At 35.8% G+C, this 23,034-nt stretch overlaps 1 protein-coding gene and 1 long non-coding RNA gene across 14 annotated transcripts in view; one reads left to right on the plus strand and one right to left on the minus strand.

The window, feature by feature from the left end:
- The window catches only part of MIPOL1 (mirror-image polydactyly 1), a 303,533-nt gene that overhangs the window by 255,302 nt on the left and 25,197 nt on the right, over window positions 1-23,034 (plus strand). For 5 of the 13 annotated variants that reach the window (XM_044765525.2, XM_070504273.1, XM_070504275.1 and 2 more), the window contains one exon: window positions 5,010-5,240. The exons of 2 other annotated variants lie outside the window; for them this stretch is intronic. In XM_044765525.2, the coding sequence (XP_044621460.1) occupies window positions 5,010-5,240 (231 nt within the window). Of the gene's footprint in view, window positions 1-5,009; window positions 5,241-15,623; window positions 17,788-23,034 lie in introns of those variants that run through there. 6 more of the 13 variants (XM_070504270.1, XM_070504269.1, XM_070504272.1 and 3 more) reach the window with 3 other exon arrangements.
- Window positions 13,665-23,034, minus strand: part of LOC139044557 (uncharacterized) — a 51,228-nt gene continuing 41,858 nt past the window's right edge. Inside the window, exon 3 of the long non-coding RNA XR_011501569.1 lies at window positions 13,665-13,805. This is a non-coding gene — a long non-coding RNA (uncharacterized lncRNA). The remainder of the gene's footprint in view (window positions 13,806-23,034) is intronic.

Consider the following 23,034-nt stretch of genomic DNA (forward strand, 5'->3'; position numbering starts at 1 on the left):
ATTTTTCTCAATGTTGTAGAGTTGAGAAAATTAATATTCAAAGGGGTATTTTTCCCAGGGTCATACAGAGTGAATGACAAGACTGAATTTGAATCTGCTTCTTCAAAGTCCAAACTGACATTTATTTTCATCTGTACCAGGTTTGGCATTCTTGACATGTTCGACTGGATAATTCTTTGTTGTGGGATTCTGTCCCCTGCAATGTGGGATGTTTAACAGCATCTCTGGCTTCTGCCCACTAAATGCCACTGGCACGCCCCCTCCACTTGTGACAACCAAAATTGTCTCCAGACTGAAAATATCTCCTGAGGGACAAAATTACTCATAGTTAAGAACCATTGGTCTATACTGTGGTAACTCACCTGTAAATTTTTAATGGAAAATATTTATCCAATTAAAATAAACAGTGTATATAGAACACACGAGTGATTGAGCAGTTGCTGAAAATAAATGAAGTGTAAGCGGAAGAGTAAGTACTTATTGTGGGATGGTGAGCAATGTGATCTCCTGGAAGGACTTAAGTAATATACCCGATTGTGGAGGCAAGAGGGGAAGCCAAGAAAAGTAGCATCAAAACTTGATATTAGTGGAAAAGTACCAAGTGCAAGAGTAAGCTGCATCCGCGTGTGACGTTACAACTGAGAGAGAGTTCAACAAGCAGGTAAGCAGACAAGTGAGGAGAACAGAAATATCTCCCAGCAAAGCATAAAAGTGAGTCATAAACCCGAGAGTTCCAAGATATTTTAAACTGAGGCTGTAGAGAGAGTCAGGGACCAGGAAACTAATCAGACCCACAGACATGAGGGAATAGACCGGGAGACACTGAAACTAAGAAACCACTAGAGAAGGGAAACCTGCTGCATGCTACCTGCTGGTATAACGCCCATCGAAGGGCATTTTCTACCTTGGCTCTTTGCTGTTGGACTCAATGTGGGGAGCAGCATAGGAGATAATGTGCAGTCTCATTTGATATGGATTACAATTATAATAATATGAAAGATTATTAAGTAAAAGTATTTTTAAATGATACTTTTTATACTAAATTAGAAAAATTTAATTCATTAAGAATTATGTAATTTCCAAACTGGAAGAGTGAATTGAAGCTTTGCTTGCGGTGTCACCTCATTAACCCTGTGATAAACAGGAATAGTTACCACCCTGTGTCACTGGCGTGTGGGGCACACTATTGGGTACATGCTTTTGGACTTCTGAGAGTGATTTAATGGCTCTTCTGCTGTTGTTTTTATCGTTTATTCTTACTATAACTCAAAATATTTTCCCATAGAGTGTCATTTAAGCACTAATAAATTGTGATGCTGCTGGAAAATGCTTTGAATATCAGTAAGTTTGAAAAGAGGTTGAAGGTGCTATGACTCTGTGAAGAGAGCTAAACCACGTGGCCCCGTGGTCAGGTTAGGGAAGAGCATTCTGAGGGAGAATGGTGCTAAAACCGAACGTGCTTCAATGCTTACAGATTCCTAAATGCTGGGATTACGGCCCTCTGCTTCACCTTCTTCCTGTAAGACAATCTCCTTAGAATTACAAAGATTTTGATTTATTGATCTTCTTAAGGAATGCATTCTTCCCACTGAAGAAAATTGCGCTATGTAAATGGAGTATTAATATGTTGGAATTGGGAAGGAAATCACAAGATGAAACTGAAAAAAACCTATAAATTATTCTAAGTTCTGAGAAGGAAAAGAGTAGCATCATGAGACAGAACAACAAAATTTCAATTGCAGAGTCATAAAAGGTTTGTCTGAGAAAGCAGCCTTTGTGCTGAGGCCCAGTGGGCGAGTAGGACTTTGTCAGACAGAGGAAGGAGGGCATTCCGAGCAAAAGCCTCAGCAGGAAGAAGCTGGATGTACTTGAGAAACCCAGTGTCTGGCTGAAAGATGAGGAAGTAGAGAGACCAGCTGATGCAAGCTTTGTACCATGGCAAGTAGGGGGAGTGGACCAGCCGAGGGAGAAAGACTGGGAGGGTTCAGATTCTGGCTGTGCTAGGTGTTGAGATTAATTGATTTACTTTTCTTTGTTGCAATTTCTTCATCAGTAAAAATGTAATATTGATAGGACTTCTCTCATAAGTTGTTGTGAGGTTTGGTGAGTTAAAATATGTAGTTTGTCGGGTCCAGCCCAGTGGCATAGTGGTTAAGTTTGCATGCTCCACTTCAGTGGCTGCCGGTTTGTGGGTTCAGATCCTGGGCTTGGACCTACACACTGCTAATCAAGCCATGCTGGGACAGCGTCCCACATATAAAATAGAGGAAGACTGGCACAGATGTTAGCTTAGCAACAATCTTCCTCAAGCAAAAAGAGGAAGATTGGCAACAGATGTCAGCTTCCTCACCAAAAAAATCTCCCTCACCAAAAGAAAAAATGTGTGTAATTTGTTGTTATTTTTAGAGATTTATTCTGAATACAATGAGATTCTACTACAAGATTTTAAGTGACATTATCTAATTTGTCTTTTTAAAAGATCACTCCAGCTATTGCTTCTGTTTGAGAAACATTTGATGGGAATTTAAAGGTTTCCAAGACATCAGGAATGATAGTAAAGGGTCCCAGTCACATGTCCATCTGAGAGAAAAATCAAAGTCAGGTATAAATTTGACCAAACAAAGATTAAATGATAGAAGATTAGGAAGTGATGAACGATTTGGGAATTAAATTGGGATACCATGATCTTAATAAGGATGAGATTTTAAAAATTAAATCATTGATTCTTAGTGTTTAGTTGGTTAGTGTATAATGAATAGTGTTTTAGACATCATAGACAAACTGAGTTTTAAATGAGACCATACACACAAGATTAAAATATAAAGGAATGGGGTAGGCAAGATTTTTTAAATAGGACACAAGAAGCACTGTCGTTAAAAAAATGATAAATTGGATGTCATTAAAATTAAGAACTTACATTCATCAAAAGAACATTGAGAGAGTGAAATATCACTGCTCCCCTGTTAGAGTGGTTCAAGGTAAACATACATACACCCTATGGAGCAATTCTCCCGAAATGAGTACTTATGTCAGTTATATCTCAATAAAGCTGGAAAAAACAAAAACAAACAAAAAGAGAAACGAGCATTTAGGTCCATCAAAGACACATGGGAATATTCACCACCCCACCAGGGGAATGCTTAAGTAACTTGTGGCATATTTATGTAGCGGAATACTTCAGAGCGATAAAAAACAGTGAACCACATGCAGCAACCAGGTGAATCTCATAAACCTTATGATAAGCGAAATAAGCCAGAAAAACATGTCAAAATCAGGCCATAGTGACTGCCTTGGGAGAGGGGAGCAACTGGGAGGAGGGGCGAGTCTTCTGGGTTTGTTTTGTATTTTGTGCTTTACGTTTTGTCAAGCTGGATATTTTAGATTTGTGCACTTTATGTAATTTAAAATGTAACAATTAAAAGGCAAGTAACAATGTTTAAAATGTAAAGAACATAGACAGTCTTAAGTTTTTAAAGGTTTTGTGTTTGTTTTTGATTTTTTTTTTTCTTGGATCTTTCAAGCAGACAGACAGGGTGGACTGAGGGAAACTGGACCTGGGACCAGGAGGGATGCAGAAAGGGTGAGAGGCCACAGAAAGAGTAGGAAGAGGGACAGAGACAGGAGTCTCTAGGCGTGTGGATTGGTGGAAAGAACCGAGAAGAAATGAGCTAAGGGTTAGGTAAATAACAAGGGGAAAACCATGAAGAAAGACCCTTTTTGGCTCTCTACAGGGTGGCGCTGTACACCACTCTTGTTTCAAATGTAGTAATCGGCTGACCGCAGTGTAGCAGCCGTCTGTCTTCTCGGGGGCTGACATGGATCCTGCAATGACTTCTGCTGATGCATATGCTAACTGTCCTTGATTCATGTGCGTGCTGTTTCTGTGTGACACTTCTCCAAAGAGAGCACACTGGAGAGCCTTATGGGTTACTTAAACAAAAAGAAGACAGTTATAATTACTTTAGTCTGAACAGTTTCAAATAAAGTATCAGACTAGATATTCGGCCAGTGCTAAAGTTCACTGACTCGCTTTTTGCAGCTTTAAGAATTATATTACTTTCTTTCACATTATCAATCTGTATTATATAGTTAGGTTGTTTTACCTCGAGTCTCCCATCGACATTTCTTTTGTATGCATATACTGAAATGATTTTATTTAATAAAAAAAGAACATCTCCTGTGTGGATTTTAAATTTCCCTTATTAAATATTTATATTTTCAAAATGTCTTTATTTAATTGAGTGAGGTGCTTGGTGCCATTTCAGAATAACCTCAGGTGGTAGGTGTAATGACATATCAAAGATTTGACCTTTACCATTTTAGGATTCTGTTTGTCTGCATTTTCTTCTGCATTCATTTAGTCTTAATTTATATGCTATTTCTCTGTATGACTTAATGAGTGGAGATATTTGGCATAAGATTCATTAACAAAAAGAAAATATATCTGAATACATATTATTTCTGTGCAGTCTGACTAGTGGTTTGAACTTCATTTATATCTCAACTGTGACAAGTAGAAATGCCATGTGTGTGGTTGATCAGGCTTTGTACAGACCTCATTCCTTCTCATCAAGTGGTCAGCCGAAGACTCTGGATCCACGAAACTGATGCCCATTCTCTTACTTCTCACTTCTTTGCAGTCAGCTCATTATATTCTTTTATTTACCTAGAGATACTGTATTTTCCAATTTTCTGTTGTTCCTTTTAAAGAGAATTGGATGTGACATTTACACTGCTATAATTAAATTAACATCTTGCAGCATCTTTTTGCATGTTTTGGTAGCATAGATAATCATTTGTCTGGGTAGCTTTGAGCCTAGAAGCAGAGAAAAGGAATAATTATCAAGTATAACGTTGTAATATAAAAATTATTTTAATTTACCCATTTAAGTATGTCTTTATTGCTTTTTAGAAATGGATATTTCCAACTGGAGATTTTTGTGAAATAGCTTATTGGTCACTCCGCCTGCATATTTATGTTTAAATTATTTATTTTTGTATTTTCTCAGTTTGCACAAATCCTTATCCCAAGAAGAAAATCTGAAGGATCAGTTTAAGCATACCCTTAGCACCTACGAAAAAGCTTTAAAAAATAGAGAGAACGTTGTTTCCATCACTCAGCAACAAAATGAGGAACTGGCTGCCCAACTGCAGCGAGCTCTGACGGAGCGAGCAAGCATGGAGTTAGAGCTGCGGCGTGCCACGGAGGCCTCCCGGGCGGCCGGGGACAGGGCTCAGAAGTAAGTAAAGTGATCCGGGGTTATTTCAAAAGCAGGAAACTAGACAAAACAAAACCACTTTCTTTTAGCAACTAGATAATATATTATTTATTATTTATTCTGTTAATAGTTTAAGACAAAAGTAGATTGAACCAAATGAACTTTTTTAGTTTGCCTCTCATCTCCACATTTGGGATCAAAAAGTCATTAATTGGGAATTATGGTTACTATTTAGGGCAAACCATTTTTATGTACTATCTTCCTCAGTTCAAGGAGGCCATACTATTAAAATCGCTTCATAAGTAATAGGTAAAGTTATTAACAAGGGGAAGAGGCAGTCAAGTTACCAACTTCACTTATTTAGCTTCCTGATAATGCTGCCTGAACTGAGATCATACTTGATCTTACAGTCTGAGACCTCTAGGCACATAGACGCTGGGAGAGTGAAATTACTATTCATGTGTTGTTCTTCTGAAGTATTCAATGCACATTTTCACAATGCATAATTATATTTGTTTTCAGTGATCTTTGCATTTTTATTAAAATTTAAATAAAGCTGCATAATCAGTCCTTATGATAGCTAGCATAATGTTAACAAGTAACTCATCAGACAAAGAAGTTACTTGTTAACTTATGGGACTGGAACATTGTAGCAGAATTTCCTACAGTGGCTGTAATGTAATAGAACTTGTTTTAACTGAGCCCTTCTTCATGTATTGTTAATAGCATTACATCACATCATTCACATGCCTAATTGCCTTCAATTTCTAAGACGCACCTTTTTCCTTAATTTTTTTTTCAGTTTCACAGTATGAAGTAGGGCTAACTTGAAGATTTCTTACTTCTCATTCCTTTTTGTGAAAATAAGTCATCTCAACCATTTCCCCAACATCCCTAAAATTATATTTTGATTAATAGGCTGAGGTCAGGTAAATCTGTAATCAAGATCACTTTAAAACGGTTAAGAATTATACATATTAATCTCTACTATCAGTGTACCTTGAAACTTGTGATTTATGGTAAGTATTTTGTTTTTTGTAGGTTTAAAGTTTAGGTTTTTGTTCAGTCAGAAACTGTATCCAGTTATTCACAATGTACATTAACATTCTAAGAATATCAAGATATATAGGTAAATTTCATTCGTTGTAAATAACAAATCAGTCACTTTTGACAGTCAGGATCTGATTTAGCTCCATTTGCTTCAAGTCTACAAATAATTAAAAATTTCAAAGTTTTCTTTACATGCACTCCTTTAATTTCTATACATGACTAAAATTCCCTAAGCGTAATGTTTCCCAGAGACCAATTAGATTTCCAAGAAAATCTTTGGAAATGTTGTCAACTTTTTATTTGTCGATCTCATCAACTATCATTATCATTTTCTAAAAGAAATAAGTCTGAATACCAAGAAGTAGAAATAATATCCTCTCAGATAATGCTTTAAATTGAATAAGTTTAACCTTTAGAAAAGCTCGCTGTATTGTACCTATTCTTCACATGAAACCACAGACAACTGAAAACTTTTTAATGGAAAGGCGCCAATCCATGGGAGTGCAACAGTGTGTCATTTGCAAGTTAAATGTTAAATTTTAATTTTAATGTTAAATCTTTTATTCTGATTTCCAGCAATAAGACCCAGGTGAAATATTGTCGGGCTTTCCTCTTCATGTTCAATCCACTATATTTCATTTTTAATTGCCCTCAATTGAGCAGTGTATCTTCATTGCAGTTAACTTGGACATCATCCTATCTTATTGGGTTTCAGAGGATAACCTTCTAAGAAACCAACTTATAAGACTTTGTTAGATGGTATTAGTATTCTCCATATAATCTGAAATTACTTTTATTAGCAATTATTTTTGAAGAGCTTTTGTGAATATGTCAGTATTCTAGGCAATAATTACAGTTTCAACTAAAATGGTACAAACTTCCCCTTTTCCTTTCACAGCCAAATTTATTGAATAACTGATGTATATTCACTGTCTCTAATTTTTCAGTTCCCATTTACTCCTCTGCTACTCAGTACACTATGGCTAGCTCTTCTTAAGATTACCAGCCATTTCCTAAGTATTAAATTCAATGGCCCATTCCTAATTATATTTTTATTATAAAACTAATACATGATCATGGTAAAAAACATAGGCAAAGATGCTCATATATCCTCAGCAATATAGCATAGTGATTTACATCTCAGACTCTGTATTCAGAATGCATAAGTAGGTGAACTTGGACATTGTATTTTAAAGTACTGTGCTGTTATGGGCAATAATACTCCTACCTTATAATGTTCTAAGAATTAGGTGAGATGATACAGGTAATGCTTTTAGAACAATGCATGTGGTATAGTCCCTTCTTCTCTTGTCATTTTACTGCCCACTGTGCTGTCTCATCCTTCAGAAGGGCTCTGCCTTTTCAAGACTAAATGCCTTTCTAAATGTCGGTCCTCCTGCTTGGAGCCTTTTGCCCCCTTCTCCCCTGAGGCGCTTATTCATCCCATGAGGTTCAGTGCAGCGTGGAGGATGGGGCAGGCTTTGTACTCCAGTCCGACAGACCTGTGTTTGAATCCCTGCATTTCCACTTATTACCTATGAGGTGTGGGGCAAATTGCCTAACCCCTGGAAGCAAAAGTTCCTCAGTTAAAAAATTCGGACTGTAATACTGGCTTCACAGGCAGGGTCGATGTAAGGAATAAACTGGGTAGCGTGTAAAATGCCTAGTTCACTGCCAGTCACTTTATTATAAGCATTGAATAGATTATATTATTAGTATCATATTCATCAAACTAGCAAGACTAGGTCAATTGCCCCTTCTCTACAAAGTCTTCTCCAACTTCCTGGAAAGTTAAATCACCCTCTTCTGTGTGTTGTCATAGTGTTAAAATTACTCCCCTGAAAATAAAGCCCTCCCATTCTCCTGTGTTTCCTGTCTCAGTTAATGTCCTCAGCAATCTCAGCACTGTCCTGTTCCCTCACTCTTCCTTACTGGTCACATTCGCTTTACCCCTCGATCCCTCTTTTGTCTGCTGCCGATTCCCTCCACCCCGTCCTCACTTGTTAATCACATCAATTCAGGCCCTCATCATCCCTCCTCTAGACTACTGAAATAACCAGAAAACTGACTTACCTGCCTCTAGGTCTCTCAAGTGTGTCTTCCTCCCTACCGCCAGAGTTAATTTTTCTAAAACATAAATCAGGGCTGGCCCAGTGGCATAGTGATTAAGTTCATGCACTCTGCTTCAGAGGCCTGGGGCTCACTGGTTCAGATCCCAGGCACAGACCTACACACCGCTCATCAAGCCATGCTGTGGCAGTGTCCCACATACAAACTAGAGGAAGATTGACACAGACGTTAGCTCAGGGACAGTCGTCCTCACGGAAAAAGAGGATTGGCAACAGATGTTAGCTCAGGGCCAATCTTCCTCACCAAAAAAAAACAAACGTAAATCAGCTTATAGTCCTTCCCTATTTAAATCTGAGGGCCCTTCATCCCCTACAAGTTAAAGTATAAAGAACTTAGCATGACGTATGAGATCCATCACTGGCCTTCTCCGATTTTTCTGGTGTCATTTCCTCCCACAATATCTCTGCGCATGCTATTTCTTCTTTTTAGAACATATTCCTCCCTTTTAGTACCTGGCCAAATTTTTATTACTCCTTGAAGTCCAGTCTAAATGTTGATCCTGTGATTTATTTTATTTCATAGCCCTTTATTTTTTCATTCTTTATGGTTTCCATAGTACTTAGTCCATACCTTTATTAGAGGCCTTAATCCTCTAGGTGTTATCATTGTTCTGCAGATCTGTTTCATGTCTACTCCACTTCCTGCAAAATTCCCCATCACTGAGCTTTCCCAGGCCGTGGACAGTGTTCTGTTCATCTCTGTGTCCCCATCTCCTGCCAGTGCTCTCGCCCAGCTGCCTGCCGTGACGTAGGTGCTCCATCAGTGCTTACGAACAAGTGAACTAGGACAATTTAATAGTTTGATAAAATGACAGTTTATAAGCAGATTGGGTCAGGCATACACAGGAAGATTTCAGATGTGCTCTGATCTGCTTTAGGCCCTAGAGAAAAATTTGTATCCCCACCCAGTACCCAGAGCTTACCAGTTTCACAGAAAGGGATGACCTTTCTGGCTGGTCCTGCCCACCTCCCCTCACTGGCACCACCACTCCTTTCTCTCTCCTTAGAGTTGGGATCTCTTACTTCCCAGTGATCAGCTTTAAGCCTTGTTCTAACAACCACCAACTTTAATTACGTTTAATTATATTCAAGTTTAATTATGTTTAAGAGAGCTGAAATCAGTAATGGTGTAGAGCGACCATGTACTATTTCTAATAACCATTGAATTTTAAATTTATATTTTAATTTCTTTCAGAGTCAAAACTAATTTCTTAAATATTTTAATGTATAGGAGTATTCCTGGAAAGGAATGCTGTCCAGAATTATCATCCGTAAGCCTGCCAATATTTATAGGCAGATAATCACTTACAGGGTAAATTGTAATGAGTGCCAGACATCATTGCCCAAAAATAGCTGCTTGGCCCAGGTGTCATAAAGCCTAGAATTTCACCAGTGGAAATCCATTCCCTTGGGTTAAGCATTACTCTCCTTCTGCACTTCTCTTGAAAAATGTGTAGGTTTGTGCAAGAAGAGCATATTGTGACTTAGCTTTTAAATCGCTCTTTTGCTGGTGCACTGGGTTTTAGAGTCATGTGGAGGCAGAAGAAACTAAAGAGCAGGCTAAGAGCACAGGAACTTTGTAAAAAAGTGTCTCTTAATCATTTTGCCAAGGACCATCCTTAATTCTCATTTATTAAAGATAAAACTGACACACCAATCCATTAAAGGATGTTTTTATCATCATGAGAGATTTAAAATTCTATGGTTCTTTATGCTTTATTTTATTTTTCATATGTCTTTCCATCTACAGATATGCTTCTTGTGGCCTAGAACAAAAGTTTTCCAAAGGATTTTTAAAATATATCTTACTATACTTAGCATGCCTAAGCAACACATGGTTACTTAAAATGAAAGTGTTTACAAGCAGGCTGATAAGGTTAGAAGATCTCTCTTTTACAGTGAAGTCACTTTTGTCACATCTTCACTGTGGGCCAGATTTACACTGATGTGATCCAAATTCTCTCATAAACTATAACTATATGATGAATAGATGAGACAAAAAGATGCAGGAGAAAATTGTAGACTTTTAAACATATTTTCAACAAAAAAAAATCAACTAGAGTTTTCTTTTTCTGTGCTTTTCTTAAAAATCAATTACTTAAAATTTGCATGTGTCCTACTAATTTTTAATTGCATAATTAAAATATCAAAGATCAGTGTAAAACATTTCCTTTTGAAATATAGGGCATCCTGAGTCTTTTGAGTGGTATTGACAGAAAAAAAAATAGAAGAACATGTAAAGCCAGCAAAGCCTTTCCTGCCTCTTGGTCAAATACTGATTTCTATGAAGAAGTTGAGGTTACAAAGAAATTGTGAATTCTCAGCCTGGTTTCCCTGCTGATGAGTAAGAACTGTAGTTCCCTTCGAGGTGTCAGGGGAGTCGCCATAGTGTCACACAAGGGTTCTTAGCGTAAAGCAAACACACTTTGCACAAACTCAGCTGCTTAATCTGTTTGCAGGTTGAATTCTGAAAGAGGGTAGATGACTCTGGGTGCTGGGAAGGGGAACAGAGCATTTCCACAGTTTCTTGACTTAGAAAAAAGAAAAAGCCCGCTTTTCTTATTTAAAAGAAGAAAAAAGCCTGCGATTTTCATCAAAAGACTTCAATAAACTTTTTAGTTTTGTTGTTGGCTCCAGAATCTGATTTTACCCATAATGAAAAATAATTGTGCTAAAATATTCTTACATAGTTTAATATGAAAGGCATTAGTGAATTTCTTATAATTGCACTGTCTTTTCATTAAAATTATTCTGCTTCTTGCCAACTTTACCTGTGATTTTTCCCTATAAATTCTTGGTTGGGCTGTAAGTTGCAAGGCAATATTAGACATGTGTGAACACTTTGTAAATACTTGTTGATTGAGTCAAAGAAGACGTTTCATAAATTCCCAACTCAACACAAGGTTTAAATCAATATTTAATATAATGTTGAAAGTTGACTTTGATTTATTAGTATTATTAATAAATGGGAGGATTTAAAACTTTTCTGGAAATTGCTCATCGAAATGTTTCTTTGTGTTTGAGACCTAAAAGCTCTGGTGAGATATGTTACACATCTCAGCAAATAATAAGTCAAATAGTTAATTTATTTGTGATAGTTTGTGTACGGTTGAACACCCCACTCAGCTTTGAAAGGCGCCTTCTAAATCTAGATCTAATTAGATATAGCTTTATTGTCACTTGAATATAGATCACAGACTCAGGTTGAGTCAGCAATGATTGTAACATGTACAGCATCAAACATGCTTAATTTTTATGCTTGAACACATGATGTGCTTTTTAAGAATTTAATATTCTGGATTTGTAAATCATAACACATGTTTTTAAATACATATTTAACTTATGAAATACAAGTCTTGCACTCTATCAAACAAGTATGTATTTTATAAACAATTTAAATCCATTATATATTTGTGTGGTACATCACCTTTCTCGTCCATTGAGTGCATAAAGAGGTTTCTTTAGAGGTACTTTTATTAGAGATGTTTGATAGATATATAATTGTATTCATTTCTTTATCAAAACCAAAGAATTTGGGCTTACACCTTGATCTTTAGGGAATGTCTCACTTTGACATGAAAAAGAAACATAGTTTTCATTGTCTAGATCATTCCTTTCTACCAGGGAAAGATTGATATAGGATTATTAAAATTGGAGCCTAGCCCAAAATTTGAGAAATTCCAATGAAGTGGAAAGTGAAGGATCCAGGCTAAAGAAGAAAAGGAATTCTCTAACCCTAAGAATCTGCACTTCCGGGGATAAGTTCCCTTTTAGAGTTAACTTTATGGCGTAGCTCATAAAGAGCGTGAGGGAAGGGACTGAGAAATCGCACTGCAGCACGGCACCTTGCACGTGATCTGCTTCTTCACTTCAGAACCTCTCTCCCAGTAGGTGGCCCAGAGCTGGGCTGCCTACCAGGACAGGTAAAACATGTTTCAGATGAGCACAATGGGGAGAAAGGAGAGAAAAAGAGTAAAATATGACACAGACCCCTACTGTTTCGGTTTAAGACTAAATAAAATGCAGGAATTTTTGTTGTTTTTCTTTAACTCAAGTGTTAGAGTAAGGAGAAGTCAGAGATAGAATTCCTAGTATTTTAGAGAAATTATAGGATCCACTTAACAATAATCATGTACATTTTAACTAGAACTTGAGAGGCTAAAAAAAATTCGACAGGAGTTCTTACACCTCAGCGACATTCAGATGTGATTTTCACACATAAATATGGATGTAAGTTCCTTAGAGTGGCCAGACGTCTAGTAAGTGTCCTTTCCTTGGTTCTGTTCTTGGCTCCAGTTGAAAGTGTTCTTACTGTTTAACCCCTTACACGCTACATAGCTCCTGGGTTCCTCCATGAAGATAGGAGAACTCACCCATCTTATCTGAGAATAGTTTAGAATTGATAAAAATAAGACATATAAAGTGATTTGAGCTTCCTTGGCGAGGTAACTTAAGACTAACCACTAGAGTACTTTAGAATACTTTTGTTGTAGTAAAGGGGAAAAGGAAGCTATTGTAGAAATTAGATTTTTGAAGTTTTTGCCATTCCTGCTTGGATGTTGCTCAATCTTATTATACTTGATAACTCACTCAGAACTTCCTCTTTTGCTTTTTCTATTTTTAAACACACAGGAGACTGGATCTAATGTGTCTATCTGTTCACATAGAAAATGTCGACATTTTTATATAAATCAGGGTCTGGTTTTCTTTTTTAAGATTGGCACCTGGGCTAACAACTGTTGCCAATCTTTTTTTTTTTTTTTTCCCTGCTTTGTCTCCCCAAACCCACCCTGTACACAGTTGTATATCTTAGTTGCAGGTCCTTCTAGTTGTAGGATGTGGGACGCTGCCTCAACGTGGCCTGACGATCAGTGCCGTGTCCGCACCCAGGATCCGAACCCTGGGCCGCCGCAGCGGAGCTCGCGAACTTAACCGCTTGGCCACGGAGCCGGCCCCTGGTTTTCTTTTAATAGAGCCTCGGTTTACTCATCTAAAATCTGATGTACAATTCCTTACTAATTATAGGTTTTATTCCCAAAATATAATTAGAAAAAAACTAAATTGAATCCAAGAGCAAATAGAAATACAAATTTCACTTGGATTCTAAGATGCCCTGTTTGATTATTTCTCCCCACAAACTCAGGGATTTGCCCACGTGAACATTTGGCCCTTGATAAATATAGAATGAAAGAATCTTTGCCTATTTCAGTGTAACTTTGTTTGATGGTGAAATCATAAACATTGTCCAGACATAAACTTCGTTCTTGATCATTTACTTTTAAAGAGAAAAGATGATTCTATAACAATGTAGGATATAGTAGCAGCTGAAGTGCATCCTCTGTCTTCCTTTTATTGTTATATACTCTTGAGCAACTCAACAGAAAGGTTTTTTTCTTCAGTTCTTAACCTATATATAAAGAAAAAAATAGTTAACACTACTGTGGATTACTTCATTAGGTGTTATCTGTAGAAAGATTAAGTAAACGTGAAAAATCAGACTCCAAAAACTACATAGTAAACAGTATTTTGGAACTTATTAACTTACTAACTTTAATTTTTTAATTGCATTGGCAATTATACCATTCAAACTAATAGTTGTTGGAACATCATCATCACCTGACTTTTTCCTTTGCTGCGTACAACAGTATCCTCAGGGCGTGTTGCTCCTCTTTATTTTGCCATTTGGCAAGCTATATAATGGTAAAAATAATATGTAAACATTTAAAATCTTGAAACATTTTCCTTAAATTAAACTAATCTGCCTTCTGAGCTATGTGTATTTCACATCATCCTTCCAAGAAGTTCTCTACTGCTGACCGGAGGGCCTAATCCTTCCCAGAATGATGGGAGAGTAGCCCAGTTCAAGAACAAGAATGAATCCCTGTATAATCGCACCACAATGTGAGGTGACCCTCTGACAGAGGACTGACCAGATACACATATGGGTTTTAGGAAGACTTTCTGATGCTCTTTTTTAACACAGCTGTGAGAAGAATGTGGCTAAGACCCCATAGTCATTCTTGAGTAGAGCTGGCAAAGGAAACCATGAGGAGCAGAGAATTTAACACATGGGCGTAAGAGAGTACGGCTTCATTGATGCGATCTGAGGGGAATGCCTAATGACTGGAAGAATCAAACTTGGCAATGAAAACACAAAGCTCTTTTCATCAATTCAAACGCAGACGCTAAAGCTGCAGATGGCCACCTCCGGCCTCGTCTGTTCAGTGTGAGGTTTATAAAATGGCACTTTGGTGAATACTAATAGATCAAAACAAAGATTTAATAACATAAAGATGTGGTGTTCATTTTTAAATGAGTATACAGGTCACTGTCTCAGAAAAGGATAAAAAGAGTACCTTTTATATGTGGGTCTAAAGTCTTTTTGTTATTTTTCAACTTCAAAAATAAATGACATCTTTAACGTACAGATTGATTTATGGAAAACAGTTTACATTATGAAAAAGAGACCAAAATCAGGGTTTATATATACTCTCATTGATTTCATTGCTTCTGTTGGAGGACTCTTAATTTATAATGTTTGTTAATGTCATTCTTTAATATTTTCTTGAAGCTCACTTGATAGGATAAATATATGTTGTGATTCTCAAGGATGAATCAATCTAATTAAAAATTTAGGCCAAAATATTTTACACTTGGAATAGAACTTTTTTTCTTACCTTTCCAGAGAATGCAAAGATACGTTTTTTAGTACAAAGGAAGCCCTTGAACTTCAGTGCAGTCTTGAAATTATATTTTTGCTACTTTGCATTTGATTTTCTGAGATTTTGGAAATTCATAATAATTGTTCGTATATTAAAAGGTGATTCACTGCGCGTAACTTGTTACTTAGGTTTACGTAGCTAAATATTACTTTAAGTTAAAATATTATGTCTCTTTCCAGAATAAATTTTATTGTTAGATTTGGTTAGCACTTTATAGTATGTAAAATTCTTGAGCTAACACCAAACAAATTAACCTCTGTTATCCAAAATAAGCTTAACATATGAACTCAAAATGGCTTGTTACCAGCTTTCATGTTTCTACTATTTGTGAAGTAAATATCATAAGTGTCTATTCCTAATACTTTTCTCTAGTAAGAGACACTAACATATAATAAATTAAAATACTACAATTGAAAGATAAAGGGAAGGCAACTTCGTATCTAGTAGAAATATCAGTGAACTAACTGGCTATGTACAAATCATCAAATTGTGTTTCTTCTCAGTTTCCTCATCTGGAAGATGGAGCTGGTGTACTTGCCCTGTCTACTTCAAAACATGGCTGTGAGGATCAAATAAGATGCATGTGCATAAAAGCACTTAGAAAAGTATGATATACTCTATAAATGTAAGCCATTGACTGAAGAATGTCTTCTACTTATAATATACATTTTAAATAAAAAGTTATAATCACCTTTTTTGAACCAGAGATAGTAAGTGAGAAAAATAGTATTTTAGCTCAGAGACATAAGGTAAATGCCATGTAAGCTTGAGAAGGAGATTCTTCACATAGACCTTGGAAACTGGAAGTGAAGAGGACTCTTTACATTCTCAGTACGTTAGTGGTGAGAATGCAAAATGGTAAAAAGCCCTGTGGAGGAGAATTTGATGATATCTAACAAAATTACGTGTGCATTAACTCTGACTAAGGAAAATCACTTCTAGGAATCCGTCCTGAATCTATACCTCTGTGAATATTAAACAACACAAGAATTACAGTAGTATTTTTAACAGCAAACGGAAACGACCCAAGTAGGAGAATAGTTGAATAAACTATAGTACATTGACACAGTGGAATACGATGCAACTATTAAAAGACAAAGAGTAAGGAAGATGGCTATAAACTGACAGTGGATGATTTCAGGACATATTGCTAACAAAAAATCAAGTACTAATAATATGCTACCTTTTATGTGAAAAATAAGAATAAAAAGCACAGGAAGGATAAACCAGAAACTAATGGAACTGGTTGCCATTGGAGGTAGATGGGAAAAAGATGCAGGCATAGGATGGGAGTGCAGGTTTTCCAATTATGCCTTTTTGTATAGTTTTGACTTTTGAACCAAGTGTATGTTTCACATATTCAGAAATTAAAATCAAATTTAAAAATATAAAAAGCAAACCCTGAAAGTGAATACAAATAGAAATAAATATACCTAACTTATCAAAATGATAAGATACAGAGAGAAAATAATTAATTCAAATATCTTCTGATCATCGTACTCGGGCTGCACATACTTAGCGGCATTTATTCTAAGGACGAAAAGAAATCCAAAAAATCTTCAACTTTGCTTAGCATATTCATACTTAGTTGTACTAATGGTTATTAACATTTTGAAAGTATTTTATGTATATTGTTGGATTGAGCAAATAAGTAAATATTGTTAGGAGTCAGGATTTTCACTGTAAAATAAATGGCATTAGGAAAAAGAAACTATAGTATTACATTTGAATTGAAAATATCAGTATGAACTCATGATTTTAAAAATATTTTTTTTTCTTAGCTCTAGCCACTGAAAAGCCCTTAGAAGCAATGGACACACCTGACACCCAGATTTTAGTTTAATGGAAAATATATTTCCCATTAAAGGGTACCAAAGTCCAAGTCTGGAGTGGGGAAAGTAGAGTGAGTTTAGACTATCTTTTTGTGCCCGAAAGCAAGAAGATACTCAAAGACTAATAAGGTCATGTCAAAAGGACACAGAAGCCAGCTTGAAAAGGTTCCCACTGACCAAATTGGGACATTTGTGCATCGAAAAAAAAAAAGAACTATATTTGATTATCAAATATTTAATTTTTGCATCTCATTGTCTGTAAAGATACTAAAAAAAAGATGGAGGATGAAAAGGAAGAAGCTCTTGTACAGAAGAATGGCAGTTAATAGATGAAAACAGAATGAGAGAATCACCACCTTGCGACCCCTAGTGTGATTAATTCAAGCAGACCGTCCATCAGCCATCCAACGAGTTAAAAAAAGCTACTTTGGCAGTAGAATCCGTCAGTCTAGTTTGGGGAAACTTACTTAGCATATACCAAGGAGTTTAGAGCTCAAAAATCAGAGAGGGCTTACCCATGGGGATTTAGGATGTCAGGTGCCTTCGAACAATATTTAGGGATTTATTATTCAAGTTTACTTTGGAAATTTTTCTTACTCAAATATTCTGTGCTTATGTAAATGAAGCAGATAGACCTAAAGCAGTCAACCTTTTATCAAAATTCATCTTTGAAAGAAGCTCACTACAATGTAAAGAAATTTTGCCTTAGAGACTTTATCAATATCAGAGTAGGTACTAATCCTTTCCTTAGTTAAACTTTGATATTTTGTTTATCATGGAATTTTTGTGTTAATTTTGATTTTTTAAACTATTGCATTAAAATATTATTTATCTTGGTTACTGAGGTTTTTTTACACCCCTTAAACTTTAAACCTGAATTTTGTGCCTCTTTACCTTACCTGAGTTCTAGCCCTGAATGCTCTATAAAAGATGAAAAGGACACCGCTAGAGGAAAAAAACACCCTACTCTATCCTCATTCAAAAAATAATAATGATGATAAGTTACCCTAACTTGTATGATTTCTTCTGAATGGTGTTTTGCGTTGGGGCATGACAGTGGTGTGATGGAGCTGCGCACCTGTGGCTCTTCCCGCCCTGTGGGACTCATCCAGGGTTTTGATTATCTCCTGTCCAGAAAGTCTACCACTGCCTGAATGTCTGTGTCTTTCTTCATGGTCATTACCTGTACCACTTTTTTGATAAACTGTTGCTTTGTCTTCATTTCACTCATCTGTGTAGATCAACCATCATGGTTCCGATTGCATTCTAGACCCTAAATGTTGATTTCCATTTGAGAACGTGTGGTTTTTATGAATCAGAGATAAACCAGATAGAGAAAATTACTGTGACAATGCCAGCATAATAAGTTGAATATTACTTTCACTTTGTAGGCCCCTGGCTTAGTCTGAAGTTTGAAGGTGCATTGATATATTATCTCTACTAGTCTCCCAAAGGATGTTGTCAGTCTTTTGAATTAAACTTGAATAAGGTTGATTTGTATTCCCTGTTAATCAAAATTTGAAATGTTGACATTAGAAAATTTCATTCAGTGCTAATTATATATGACTTTTATGAAAGTTAGGAAGGAAAGAATCCTACATTTTAAAGTTTAGTCTCAGCCTAAAGCCCTATGAAAACAATAGTGAGTAGCTTAATAAGCCATCTTAATAAGATACCTTAATAAAACTAACCAGTTATTCTAGCTTGCTGCATTTCACTTGGCAATATAAAAATCAGTGACTCACTTCCTCTATCATTAATTGAAACTTTTCTGGGTTTAAAATGATCAAAAACCTCAGCAATGTTACAGCAACGTTTCCCAATCTTTCTTGACTGTTGAATCCCTTTAATAGTAAAACAGACTCTCTAGGGAGAGTTTGAAGCATCCTTTTTGCATTGGTATAAGATAAAGAAGTTAATTTGCATTGATTGTTTTATAAACTGTATTTTAATACAACCTTTAATGTTAACAATATGTAACATCACATGGTGTTTGACTTACTTCAGCTATATAATAAAAAAGCATAATTTATTGTTTTATAATGGTATTTTAAGTGTGGTTTAGGGACCAAATACATAGAAGAAAGTAGGTTAAAATTTAGTAACCTGCAAATGACCTTAAATAACTGCTCGTGAGCTGAGATTTGGAATGCTTAACATTTTACTTTTAAAATGAAACAATAGAGGTTTATTATTATGCAGCAAACCTCCATTTGCTGGAATATTTCCACCAGTAGCACATTAGGTTTTTGGTCCCTACTTCAATATATGTGAAGCTAAATTAAACATTACTGTTATTCCAAAATTTTCTCTCTTGAACTTTGTTTTTTAAGTAACAGCTACTAAATAGGCGATGTGAGTAGTTTGATCAAATGAATGCAATTTAGAGATCTGGGGAAGAGAATCGAGGTAAATTTAGATTTATTTTCATGCCTGTCATTAATTTATATTTCAACATCAGTGTTCTTTCTGCTTCCTCTAAGTATTCACTGGTCCATTAGGGGTGGAAATTAAACAGTTTACAACTGAGAAAGAAAAATAATTATGCTAAAAAACGTGTTGAGCAGCTATGTTCAGCTGAATGATAAATCAGCTAAGGGACTGAGTCTTGAACATGAGGTTCTGGTCTTCAGTTAACCTACCGTAGCTCATTCATATGCATTCGGAAGTTCTAAAACTAGCCCACTTTAAAAGGCTAAATAAATAAGTTAAAGGCAAAAATATTTAGTAATACTTTTATGCTTCGACTTCAAAAGTAGAACTCAGAACAGACATTACCACCTTTGGTTACATAATTTCCTGTGAATTTCTAAAAGACAAAATGAAAAAAAGATACTTTAGAGAATTTCATTATATAGTTTTGTGCACCCTTTTTACTCCTTTTGTCAATTTTAACACGTTTTTATATTGTTTAAGGAAGCATTTATTTCCTCGAAAACACTTTAAACTGCTTTCATTGTTTATTAGCAACCTCCCCCCATAAATACATATTAAAGTCAAATAAATTGCCTGAATTGGTTAAATTAGGATATAAGTAATTGAAAGAAAAGAATCATTTGCTGGAAAAAGTATGTGTTGCAGCATATTAAATAAATATTAATGGTTTCTTTACAAATCTTCAAATAAGAGAACATTTTTCCAAAAAATGGAAATTTAATAGTTTATTATAGAATAACTGACTGTATGCTTTAAAATACGAAATAAATATTTTTCTCATCCTGAGCAAAGTGTACCTCTTGAAGACTCGATTTGTTTGTGTTGGTGGCCTTACTAAGTATTAGTCTGTGCTAGTCCAGTTGATACCATTTATCTTTCCTGTGCTAACACTCCGATTTTGCTCTGAAGTATTCTACGACTTGCTGTTATGTGATACCAGCCCCAGAGCTAGCTTTACCAGTTTACTGAATAGCTGGCTATAATCTGTAAGAAGGAAATCAATAAAACGTTTTTGTAATGTACAAACTCCCATCTTTGTGAAGCAGTTACAAGCAAACTGTAAGTGAACACACGAGTCCAAAAAAAGTATGTTATGATTATATTGATTCTGAAAACATTTGATTTTCATTTAATACATCATTTATTGTGTGGTATAAATTGGTTGTAATATTGCTCATAATTTTTGAATAATAAATCCAGTGAATAGTAAAACAGTAAAAATGTTTATATCCTAGGAATACATTTTAAGTAATTATTCTGAAGAGTTACACAGTAGTGATATCTTTGAGCAAATTAATAGATATAAATCATATTCTTTTTTAGGGTATAAAACTGGGGCCTATAAATAAAATCTTTATCCTTAGTAATTGAATTTTATATCGGTTTCATACATTTTCTATATCATAATAGATAGCAAAGATGAATTAAAAACTTTTAAATAACATTTATTAACAATTTAAACACAATAAACTCTACATTGATTAAGGAAATGTGTTTAGGAGGGAATAAGCTGAATGCATCAAAGAATTCACTTTAACGATCATGGCATCTTGCTCATTTTAAAATGATTCTTGCTTTATGTAAAGTTTTGTTACTTATTAAGATTTGACCAAGTCTGGGGCCAGCCCGGCAGCCCCAGGGTTCGCCGGTTCAGATCCCGGGTGCAGACATGGCACCGCTTGGCACGCCATGCTGTGGTAGGCGTCCCACATATAAAGAAGAAGAAGATGGGCACGATGTTAGCTCAGGGCCAGTCTTTCTCAGCAAAAAGAGGAGGATTGGCAGCAGTTAGCTCAGGGCTAATCTTCCTCAAAAAAAAAAAAACCATTTGACCAAGTCTTAAATAGCTAACCTGTCTGGCTCCCTAATTCTTTAATGAGACTGTACTTCCATGATAAAACATAGCTGTGAAAACTGTTTTCCTGATAGATTTTATCATTTTCAGAAATAACCTTTTTGAATGGTGGAAAGTGGTTGGTTGTATTTATAATTGGTTGATGTAGATGTCCTAATTAGTTGTTGTAAAGTGAAAAACTAAGTATAAATCATTACAGTTGGGTTGGTTGAGGAAGTACATAGATGAGTTATAATAGCCATGCCAAATATAAATATGAGACTTTTTTTCAGATCTCAGAAGCAAATATGTTTCATTCTAAATAAAAAAGATGAAAGAGATAATTCCCAATGGATGAAAAGCCATGATTTAAATATTTTCCCAACTGTAATTACAACAAGCAGGATCTTAAGCGATTTTATTCATGTCTTTGTTCAGGCACTATGTCAGGCACTGGGGAACAACATCAAACTGTGCCTTGACCTCATGAAGCAAACGTTCTTTCAGGAGAGACAAGTATCAAATATTCACACAAATTGTGTTTGATGCAGTGAGAAAAAATTCCTACGAGCTATAAGAGAAAATAACAGGGAGATCTAATTTAGATTTGCATTAAGGGAAGAGTCTGGGACCAGAAATATAAATAGGAATCAGCCAGGGGAAAAAGCCTTCCATGGGGAAGCCAAAGCAGAGAACTTGGCACACTGGAGAAACTGAAGGAAGATCCTGCGGCCAGAGGACAGCTTGGAACAAGAAAGGAGGGTGGAGTGGTACACAGAGTCAGATCTTGAAGAACCTTGGAAGCCTTGTTAAGGTTTTTGTTTGTTAGTTTCCATTTTTTAACTTTATCTTACAAGCTGCGGAAGTCGTTGATAGATTTTAATCAGGGGACATGTTCTGATTTGCATTTTCAAAAGATTAACTCTGACTGCTGTGTGGAGGATAAACTGGAATGAGACAAAACTAGAAGTGAAGAGACTCTTCAGGAAGGAGGAGCACTGGTGAGAAATTGTGACGTGGACCAGGGGAGAGTCTTTGGAGATGGAGAAGAATAGTGGGACTTGAGATCTACGTGGCATCCAGGCAGCAGACTTCCTGGGTGGGATAAGGGGTATCAAGGAGAACTCCCAAATTTTTGTCTTGAGCAACCTGATAGATGGAAATACCATTTATTGAGATTGGGAAGACTAGAAGAACAGAGCTGAAATGGAAAGACATTTTTAACAAGTTTAATTTGAGTAGTATACAAGACATCCAAGTAGATATCCTTATTAATATCTTAGTTTCTCAAAGAAGGACTTACACTTATAGTAGGTAATCCTTCAAATTGTTCATAGATCCTTTTAAGGAAATATATGGGATTTGTATTACTTATACTTATTGTAAAAAATTCTAATGAAAAGAAGATAACCTACGGTTCTCTTTCATAATAACCTTACCGTTAGGCTATATGAGGAGGCCAGATAACATCCTATGAAGTGTTTGATGACTACAGTACCAGGCATGACCTAAGAACACTATTTAGTTAGTATATTTTTCCTTCTAATAGATTAGATCATTTTTCCTAAAAGTTTTCATTGAACCATCTTGCCAACAATCAGTTTAGGTTTTAAAACTCAGTCATTCACACATATGTGTCAATATTTTGTGCCAGAACTCTTCTGTGCTATATCTATTTCCTGCTAGTAATGAACTTGTATCATATTAAAAGATATAATGGATGCATATTAACTCGACACGTCTATAATTTGAAACCATAATTTTATGTTATATTTTATTCCAAGACAAAAAAATGTTTGCTTCTGAGGTTCA

The sequence above is a fragment of the Equus asinus genome, chromosome 2 (genome assembly GCF_041296235.1).
Source record: "Equus asinus isolate D_3611 breed Donkey chromosome 2, EquAss-T2T_v2, whole genome shotgun sequence".
Taxonomy (NCBI): Eukaryota; Metazoa; Chordata; class Mammalia; order Perissodactyla; family Equidae; genus Equus; species Equus asinus.